This window comes from Sinohyriopsis cumingii, chromosome 10 (assembly GCF_028554795.1).
Source record: "Sinohyriopsis cumingii isolate HCF-2022 chromosome 10, ASM2855479v2, whole genome shotgun sequence".
NCBI lineage: Eukaryota > Metazoa > Mollusca > Bivalvia > Unionida > Unionidae > Sinohyriopsis > Sinohyriopsis cumingii.
This window is the reverse complement of record NC_142970.1, coordinates 35,515,952-35,527,164: the sequence shown is the minus strand read 5'-3', so window position 1 is coordinate 35,527,164 and position 11,213 is coordinate 35,515,952. Positions and strand designations below refer to the sequence as shown.

General features: G+C 33.9%; 1 protein-coding gene across 2 annotated transcripts in view; it reads left to right on the top strand.

Annotated features, from left to right (window-relative positions):
- The first annotated feature begins 472 nt into the window (after positions 1-472).
- The window catches only part of LOC149789868 (solute carrier family 15 member 1-like), a 233,610-nt gene continuing 222,869 nt past the window's right edge, over positions 473-11,213 (top strand). For both annotated transcript variants that reach the window (XM_089971874.1, XM_089971873.1), the window contains exon 1: positions 473-697. In XM_089971874.1, coding sequence (XP_089828000.1) covers positions 634-697 — 64 coding nt within the window. In that variant the 5' untranslated portion in view covers positions 473-633. The remainder of the gene's footprint in view (positions 698-11,213) is intronic.

Sequence of the window (11,213 nt, the reverse complement as noted above, 5' to 3'; positions counted from 1 at the left end):
GGCGCCGTGTTAGTATGGAAAGTCCGTTAAGCATGAAATGGTGCAGGGGATCTAGCATTAGTGCCATTCTGGTCATTTTCAGTTAGAAATTATAAATCAGTGATTCAATTGACTTTTTTCTATGCACTTTTTATGACTTAAACTTTCGTTTTTGAAATCGGTGGTGGGTACAAAAAAACGGGGATGTAGAGTCAGACTAAGTTCTTGTTCATTAGTTTAAAGTTTGAAAAGGATTAGATCTGTAAAAGTTACAGCGCTTTGGAATTACATCGTCACTGGAGGTATTTCACACTAGAGATATAGCAAACACGATAAAATACAAGATTTGATGGTTTCCAATTTATTATGTCTTTCAAATCTCAGAGCCATCTATAGAATGCGCCTTGTTTTCATTTCACTTCTTGGTGTTCTTCTCTAGGCATTTTTTTTTTTTTAAAATTATAAATATTTAGCCTTGAAAGCCGAAGCGCGCCGGGTGACACACCTAACGATTGAACTGGAAACGATTAACCAGCTATAGGTCCAATAAAAAGGTTAAAATGTACAGTAGATAAAGTGCTCAAGGATATTGCCACGTTCATGTTATGATTTTGCGCAACTCTTTCTTCAGACTTTGAAGTATACCTGTAAACAATGAGTTACGGTACCATTGCGTCGACAGATCTAAAGCAAAATGATAATTCAGAACTACAGTCAGGTACAGTAGTATATTATATATGCAGTATACATGTGACCATACATTAGGCGTGTACATTATTATTATATATGCAGTATACATGTGCCCGTACATCAGGAGTGTACATTATTATTATAAATGCAGTAACCAAGCACCTTTATATCGGGAGTGTATATTGTTATTATTATATATGCAGCATACCCGTATCTGGAGGGTGTACATTATTGTTATATATTCAGTTTACAAGTGCCCGTAGATCAGAAGTGTTCGGTATTATTATATATATATATATATATATATATATATATATATATATATATATATATATATATATATATATATATAGTATAGAAGTAGATGTACATGCAGAGTGTACAGTATTATAATATATGTGGCATACATGCGTCTGTACATCAGGACTGTTCAGTATTATTACTGTTCAGAATAAATCTAGAATTTACAGGGTAGAAGTTGTTCTCCACCACGTTTTAATTCTTTATGACAATGCTGGCAGACTAATGTGGATAAAATGTTCCTGGCATAATGTTTTTTTAATGCAATGTCCATGTGGTTAGGTTCAGTAAATGAATTTCAGTGTAACATCCCTTGAAGGGGTTGTGGGTGGTGTAGTTGATGTCCATTTTCCAGCCAAAAGGGGAAGTGAAAATTGCATAGGCATTCATATTTGTCAGTATGAAAGGAGTGTGTGTGTGTGATTTGGATTTTTAATGTAGCTTTAACGATTTTTCAGTCATATGGCTACGATGTCTGCACTGTGGCAGTTTATAGTGATGTCTAGCACTGGGGCATCATGCCGCAGACATGTAGCATGATGCCCCACCCAGTCACATTATCCTGACACCATGCCGACCAGTCCTAACACTAACCTCTTAATGCTGAGCGCCAAGCGAGGCAGCTGTTAGTACCATTTTTGTAAGACCCACACCCCTTCTACAAACTAACAGTGACTGTTGTTGATAATTGTACTCGTTATACAGTCAGTCAACAGCCTGTGCAAAATTAGCCATTGTTAGCAAACAGAACTACTACATCTCAAAATTTAACTAGGAACTTCCTGGATTTGCCTCTGGGTAAGGAAATGGGTGGACAGTCATATATCTTGATAAACCAGGGATTATGTGTATTTCACACACAAATTCCACTCATATAAATTGCATATAAAATATATACTTCTACAAAATATCTGAACAATTGAAGAAACAAATAAAGGCAGCATACATGATCATGAACTGGGTGAACATTAGAAAGATCTGATTTGTGATTTGGAATTTTAATGTAGCTTTCTTTCAGTCATATTGCTGCAGTGTGGCAGTTTATTGTGATGTCTAGTACTGGGGTATCATGCCGCAGACACGTAACATGATGTCCCACCCAGTCACATTATCCTGACACCAGGCTGACCAGTCCTAAGACTAACCTCTTAATGCTGAATGCCAAGTGAGGCAGCTGTTAGTAATATTTTTATAAGCCATCGGCATGACTCGGCCGGGGATCAAACCCATGACCTCCTGCATATGAGTCAGTTGCTCTAACCACTAGGCCACTGGAGTGGTCGCTTTAGAAAGAAGCAGGTTAGGTCTTTTAAGGGTAACAAACATGATATTACCATACTAAATCAATGGATAGCAAAAGATTTAAGGATGTGAATCATAGAGATAAATAAATCCATATAACTAAAGAAATAGCCTTAAGTTTTGCATATTTATCATTATAAAGGAGGCAGTTTAACCATTAGAGAACTGACAGATGTGGTTGGTTTCCATAAAAACTAAGAAAATTTGACTGTTTATGTTATCCTGGTTATGGTCCAAAATGGCCAGTCATGTGACAATATTATCTAGCGCATGAAAAAACAAATTCTCTTTTCAAAAGACTATAGATGTTCTGAGGTCCTATTTCAATTCAAACTGGTTGACTTTACTACATGCTGTCATTTTTGATAAAACCAAATAGGAGTGAAAAACATGAAAAATGTGGAGAAGTTTGTTTTATAGCAATGCATTAATATGGCATTGTATGAGAAATAAAACATTAATGTGACATATGAGTAGCAAAGCATTAATATTATGTGTGAGTAGCAATGGATTAAAGTGACATGTGAGTACCAAAGCATTAATGTGACATGTGAGTAGCAAAGCATTAATGTGATGTGTGAGAAGCAAAGCATTATTGTGATGTGTGAGTAGCAAAGCATTATTGTGATGTGTGAGTAGCAAAGCATTATTGTGATGTGAATAGCAAAGCATAAATGTGATGTGTGAGTAGCAAAGCATAAATGTGATGTGTGAGTAGCAAAGCACTAATATGATGTGTGAGTAGCAAAGCATTATTGTGATGTGAGTAGCAAAGTGTTATTGTGATGTATGAGTAGCAAAGCATTATTGTGATGTGTGAGTAGCAAAGCATTAATGTGATGTGTGAGTAGCAAAGCACTAATATGATGTGTGAGTAGCATAGCAGTAATGTGATGTGTGATTAGCAAAGCATTAATGTGTTGTGTAAGTAGCAAAGCATTAATGTGATGTGTGAGTGGCAAAGCATTAATATGATGTGTGAATAGCAAAGCATTATTGTGATGTGTGGGTAAGAAAGCATTATTGTGATGTGTGAGTAGCAAAGCATTAATGTGATACTGCATGAGTAGATGGCTGCTATGGCTATTTATTTCACTGCTGATATTTACATTGATACATCTGCTAGCCTTGAGTTAACAGTATTACTGTACATATCAGACATGGCAATATGTCTCAGTCATTGAATTTTATCATGCAAGGAATTACATATCAGACATGGCATTATATCTCAGTCATGGAATTTTATCATACAAGGAATTACATATCAGACATGGCAATATCTCTCAGTCATTGAATTTTATCATACAAGGAATTACATATCAGACATGGCAACATCTCTCAGTCATTGAATTTTATCATACAAGGAATTACATATCAGACATGGCATTATATATCACACATGACATTCATATATATATAATGTAAGAAAGTAAAGAGAATGAAGTATGGAGCAGAAGAGAAACAGGACTATTTTAAGAGTATAAGTATATAATAGGTATACATATAAATCTTGTAAAACTAGTTTTAGACTCTATGTACAAAAATATAACCAGGAGGTAATTCTAGCGTGTAGATGCATCAACTGATTTTCATAAGAATATCTAAAACATTTCAACCAATAGACAGAAACTATAACTACTATACTATTAATTTAATAAATTTGTACCATTCAGCTTCATTTATTCAGTTTATTGTTTCTTTTGACTAAGTCTATCTCACAAATGTAGTATCATTTTAAGAATTATTAAACCAAGGTAGGGATGGAGGTTTTCTTTCATGGCACATACTATATATGTATCTTTTAGATATCAGCAGTATAAAATTAGTTACATTGCCTGCTTCTAACATTCCAAGAATTATTCCTGTAAGTGAAACAGTATGTATGTAGGAAATTAGTGCTATTCTTAATGCACTGGCCTAAATCAATCCAAAACTGTTTTACATTTGCACAATCCCCTAAAGATGAATTAATGTTTCATTGAATCCATACGAAAAGAACATTTATTTTTATTTGTTGTTTCCAGAGAACTCTATACAGTCATTTATACTGATACCAAATTAGATTAGATTTTTTTGGTAATTTTGTATGTTAAGGTAAAATGCCTTTTTCCAATCCAATGGGTTTGGTAGATTATGTTGCATTTTCCATTTAGTTAGTGTTTTTGTTTCTAATATTTCTGTCTTTCACCAAGATATCATACATATTTGCAACCTTTAATAGTTGCAAGGGGAAGTAAGGTCTTTTTTTAAATCTAGGGTTCAAGTCATGATTTAATAGATAATTTCACAGAGGTAAGGACTTGTGCATATTGTAGAAAGTTAGTCCCAACATTATGTAATTCATTTACATGTTACCATCAAAAGGAATTGTCCTTTACTCTGGACATTGACATATATAAATAATATTCCTTTTTCAAACCATTTTTGTTCTCTAAAAAAATAAAGACCCTCCAGCCTTAATATTTTCATGATACCTTAGCCTTAGGGCTTCAGTAAGAAAATCTGAAAAAGTCTTTGGAATAAACTTATGTTATAATAAATAAAAATGTCCTTCCAGAATATATTATCAACATCTCTTGTGTTCCCTTCTATACAATTGATGCCAAACACTTGTAATACTTGCACTACTTCAGACACCTATAATACTTACACTACTCTGTGGTCACTTGTGATAATTACACTACTCTGTGGTCACTTGTGATAATTACACTACTCTTCTGACACTTGTAACACATACACTACTCTTCTGACACTTGTAACCACTTACACTACTCTTCTGACATTTGTAATACTTAACACTACCCTTCTGACACTTGCAATACTTAACACTACTCTTCTGACACTTGTAACACATACACTACTCTTCTGACACTTGTAACACGTACACTACTCTTCTGACACTTGTAATACTTAACACTACTACTCTTACACTGTATTCTCATTATTCACAGTATTGAAATGAAGCCCTACAGGTAAAGTATACCAATGAATTTGCAAGAACAAACTTAAAGACTTAACATCTTTCTGTACCTCAGTTATTTTCAGCATGTTTTTGTTTTGTAATTTCATGGGTTTGTTGTAATTGTGTCTCTATATGTCCTTACATGTTGACTAACATTATAAAGCACTTAAAACTTCTAAAGATTAAGTCATGTACAAAGTCGTCATTATTATTATTATTATTATTAACATGAGGTTTTCATCAGAAGAATTTCTATTAAGTCTGATTGGTTCTCATTGAAAATGGTGACAGTCTGATAACTAATATGGTCATGATGGCAGCCATTTTTGAAAATCTTTTTCACAAGTTACTCCAGGATGGTAACTTGTATCAACATATGGTTTTCTGCAAAAATCTTGTTTACCTTACTCTTGGATAGAGACCCATATAAACGTAGGGTTTTCTCCAAAAATCTTGTTTACCTTACTCCTGGATGGAGACCCATATAAACGTAGGGTTTTCTCCAAACATCTTGTTACCTTACTCCTGGATGGACACCCATATAAACATAGTGTTTTCTCCAAAAATCGTGTTACCTTACTCCTTGATGGAGACCCATATAAACGTAGGGTTTTCTCCAAAAATCTTGTTACCTTACTCCTGGATGGAGACCCCTATAAACGTAGGGTTTTCTCTGAAAATCTTATGATGTCTAGCTGATCCAGAATAAAAATGGTGGAGATCAGAAATCCAGTATGGCCAAACCACTTGAAAATCTTTTTATTGCTTACTCCTCATTTTAGAATGTTAAAGCCATTTGAAGGGTCTGGGCATTTGTATGTTAGAATTATGGATTATCTGCAGGAAGAATTTTAACTTGCTGATGTTGATAACTGGGACTAAAGACAGTATGTTATAATTATGGATTGTCAGGAAGAATTTTAACTTGCTGATGTTGATAACTGGGACTAAAGACAGTAAGGAGAGTGTATAATCACATTCTCAGATGATAATGTTGAACAATTCAGCCCTGATTTCGAGATTTTATAACAAGTTCAGACAATCTTCGATTATTAATATGTGCTGCTGTATTTGTCAGTTTGTTTCATAAGTTAATTTGCATCTTTGTTTTTTTTTCTTCTTCTGGAAACATAATCATTTCTCAATATTTTTTGTAAGTTACATTTTTAGATATCAATAAGATTTACATACTGAAAATGGGGAAAGATTATTCTTTGATGCATGAATTCCCACTGCAGTTCCAGAACGTGCATTTTGATATCTCACGGCATCTGGAGTGTCAGATCACGTATTTCTTTGTAGCAATTGCTTTATCATATTGTCATAGAAGTTAAACACAGCTGTTATATAAATTTAAGCACCAGTTTTTCTTTGTACTATACCTCTCATTCCCAATTATGTCTAACCAGATTGTTTCTCTACATTGTTCTTTTGTATCTGTTGACATCAAAGATGCCAAGTATTGTCATGTGCGTGGTTGTCATTATAAACTTTGTCCTAAAATGGAGAGAATTCATTCTTGTCTGTTGCAAGTACTGCTCATTGTTATTACATGTAGGTAAAAGAAAAACCTAAAGTATAAAAGGTGATAAATGGAAGAGTTCATTTTATTTCTTACAGCTGTAAAATTTGGGCACATACTGCCCACCAGTTTCAGTGAAATCATATTTTTCAGATACAGTGGATTTGGCGTTTTCTCATAGTGTGTGTTGCATTTGTGAGTTTTAATGCTGGCAGGTGTGAACTGGACCCAGTCATTCTATGTGTGGGCAAGAGAGAGCCTGTGTATATAATGTATCAAGTGTTAGTAAGTGGGCTTGCTGCTTTTGTAGTCATAATGTAACCAGTATAATGTAAAAACAAATGAGCAATTTATGATATTATATAAAATTAATTCATAATGCCTGCATGTATAAAAAAATAAAATTGTGACATGTTGTGAAGACATAACTGCTAGATTACCTGTTCTATCTTTGATCAGTCTCTTGACTGGCTTTGTGAAATGGGATCTAGGTCCTTGGCCTACTTATGAAACAAATCAAAGAAACAAATATTATTTATATATTTTCCTTGTATATATGAACTTGACTATATTTCAATCAGGTTGATGTTTATAAGAAAAATGTGGATTTTATTGAACTTATGACTGTACTGTTATGAAAATTTGGAATTATTATGCAGACATTAGAATCATAATAAATATAGTGTGCAAAATGAGCATCTTCAGTTTGCTAACGTTGAAGTGGCTTTTCTCATTCTGATGACAGTGTTTATGCTCAGTGTATACATTTGAGGCTTCCTTTTTAACACTGTAGAGCCGTCAGATTGTTTTGGTTTTCCAGAGTAAATATAATAGCCATCACTCTTAAGGTTATGTCAGATAATTTTGGTTTTCCAGAGTAAATATAATGGTCGCCACTCTTAAGGTTATATCAGATTGTTTTGGTTTTCCAGAGTAAATATAATGGCCGTCACTCTTAAAGTTATGTCAGATTGTTTTGGTTTTCCTGGTTAAATATAATGGTTGTCACACTTAAAGTTATGTCAGATTGTTTTGGTTTTCCAGAGTAAATATAATGGCTGTCACTCTTAAGGTTATGTCAGATTGTTTTGGTTTTCCAGAGTAAATATAATGGCTGTCACTCCTAAGGTTATGTCAGATTGTTTTGGTTTTCCAGAGTAAATATAATGGCTGTCACTCTTAAGGTTATGTCAGATTGTTTTGGTTTTCCAGAGTAAGTATAATGGCTGTCACTCCTAAGGTTGTGTCAGACTGTTTTGGTTTTCCAGACTAAGTATAATGGCTGTCACTCCTAAGGTTATGTCAGATTGTTTTGGTTTTCCAGAGTAAATATAATGGCTGTCACTCCTAAGGTTATGTCAGATTGTTTTGGTTTTCCAGAGTAAATATAATGGCTGTCACTCCTAAGGTTATGTCAGATTGTTTTGGTTTTCCAGAGTAAATATAATGGCTGTCACTCCTAAGGTTATGTCAGATTGTTTTGGTTTTCCTGGTTAAATATAATGGCTGTCACTCCTAAGGTTATGTCAGATTGTTTTGGTTTTCCTGGGTAAATATAATGGCTGTCACTCTTAAGGTTATGTGAGATTGTTTTGGTTTTCCAGAGTAAGTATAATGGCCGTCACTCTTAAGGTTGTATCAGATTGTTTTGGTTTTCCTGGTTAAATATAATGGTCGTCACTCTTAAAGTTATGTCAGATTGTTTTGGTTTCCAGGGTAAATATAATGGCTGTCACTCTTAAGGTTATGTCAGATTGTTTTGGTTTTCCAGAGTAAATATAATGGCTGTCACTCTTAAGGTTATGTCAGATTGTTTTGGTTTTCCAGAGTAAATATAATGGCTGTCACTCCTAAGGTTATGTCAGATTGTTTTGGTTTTCCAGAGTAAATATAATGGCTGTCACTCCTAAGGTTATGTCAGATTGTTTTGGTTTTCCAGAGTAAATATAATGGCTGTCACTCTTAAGGTTATGTCAGATTGTTTTGGTTTTCCAGAGTCAGTATAATGGCTGTCACTCCTAAGGTTATGTCAGATTGTTTTGGTTTTCCAGAGTAAATATAATGGCTGTCACTCCTAAGGTTATGTCAGATTGTTTTGGTTTTCCAGAGTAAATGTAATGGCTGTCACTCCTAAGGTTATGTCAGATTGTTTTGGTTTTCCAGAGTAAGTATAATGCACGTCACTCTTAAGGTTATGTGAGATTGTTTTGGTTTTCCAGAGTAAATATAATGGCTGTCACTCTTAAGGTTATGTCAGATTGTTTTGGTTTTCCAGACTAAGTATAATGGCTGTCACTCCTAAGGTTATGTCAGATTGTTTTGGTTTTCCAGAGTAAATATAATGGCTGTCACTCCTAAGGTTATGTCAGATTGTTTTGGTTTTCCAGAGTAAATATAATGGCTGTCTCTCCTAAGGTTATGTCAGATTGTTTTGGTTTTCCAGAGTAAATATAATGGCTGTCACTCGTAAGGTTATGTCAGATTGTTTTGGTTTTCCTGGTTAAATATAATGGCTGTCACTCCTAAGGTTATGTCAGATTGTTTTGGTTTTCCTGGGTAAATATAATGGCTGTCACTCTTAAGGTTATGTGAGATTGTTTTGGTTTTCCAGAGTAAGTATAATGGCCGTCACTCTTAAGGTTGTATCAGATTGTTTTGGTTTTCCTGGTTAAATATAATGGTCGTCACTCTTAAAGTTATGTCAGATTGTTTTGGTTTTCCAGGGTAAATATAATGGCTGTCACTCTTAAGGTTATGTCAGATTGTTTTGGTTTTCCAGAGTAAATATAATGGCTGTCACTCTTAAGGTTATGTCAGATTGTTTTGGTTTTCCAGAGTAAATATAATGGCTGTCACTCTTAAGGTTATGTCAGATTGTTTTGGTTTTCCAGAGTAAGTATAATGGTTGTCACTCTTAAGGTTATGTCAGATAATTTTGGATTTCCAGAGTTAATAGCCATCACTCTTACACGACATCATCCTAATCTGAATCAGAATGTACTGTATAGGAAATGTGACCATGGATAGCCTGGCATGTATATTGAAAGCAGTTTAGTTTATCAATGGCTTTCTCTGTTATATGAGAGTATTTTATTCTTGCATATTGCCTTGCTTCTTTGTCACTGCAACTGTGCAAAACTCATAAAAGCTTTCTATTACATGCAGTGATTAGGAATTTCCTGAATGGTAGCCAGTGATAAATTCTTCCCATTTGTTAAACACCTCTTCCATGTATATGTATCATGAACAAACTGGTTGTATGCTGTTTCTGGCAATTCCTTTAATACAGGTTGATTTTCCAGTCTGGTGGCGCTCACCAGATAATATGTACTTTTGAGAGAGTGACGTATGTAAGGTGAAGTAGTTCGCATTTAAAACATGCACAGTGGAGAGAATGTTTGCATACCTCTATGCTACATTAATGTAATGATTATGTGGATGATATTTCTTTTGGATATTGTACTTTTGGAAATTTTACATGATTTAAGCACATTGCTAACTAAAATGACTGCTCCCTTGTGTTAAAAAATCAGTCTGAATTAGTCTAAAGTACACTATACATAGCAGCTATTAAAATAGGGCAAATGAATTTTGCCAGACTAGACAATACCAGCTTCTGAAAGTGCAATGAATGAATTACCAAATATATAAAATGTAAAAAAAGTTATCGGCTCTTTTTTATACAATTGACCTCTGAAGTTCAGGAAGTGAAAATGACCAAGTAGAGCTAGCACTTTTTTGAAAGGTGCACATTTGAAGTAAGGCCAAGCTGTATACTCTATAACCCATAGTACACCCATCAATCATACACCAAAATAAAGGGAATTGAAGGTTCTTTGCATTATACCTAAGATATACAAGGTCTTTTTTAAATAGCCAGTATAACCAGTGAGGAAAGCCGGGGACATTCTTTTTCTTTAAAATCCTAACCCTATGCAAAATGCGAAACTGTATAGCACCACCTTAAAGAAAATAAAAAAATGTTTGCAATTACTTTTTTTAATTTTCATATAATTATGTATGATGTTCTGAATAAAATGGTACATTCATATTGCATTTAAGCATGAAAATAAGCTAATTATGATCATTTTTCTCTTGCTTACATAATTTGCCATGAGGTATGTTTGTGTGAGTAGTGACCTTAATTATGGGGAAATTAGAAGACTTAGAATATAGGAATAGAGTCAACTTAAATTTAAAACTGTTGCAATAAGTGACAGAAATATATGGTGAAAATGTTTCTTTTCATTTATTTGCAATGAAATAAAAAAATAAATGTAGAGAAAGTGAATTCTCTTCTTCCATATTAAACAATAGGCAAATATTTTACACTTTGACCTTTGACCTTTATGAAGCTGATGAGTTACCTCCCTTTTCTAATTGTAAAATTCATTGTTGATATCTCAGAAATAATTCTGGCTAGTTTCATGTTCCTGTCATTCAGCATAACATTGGTTG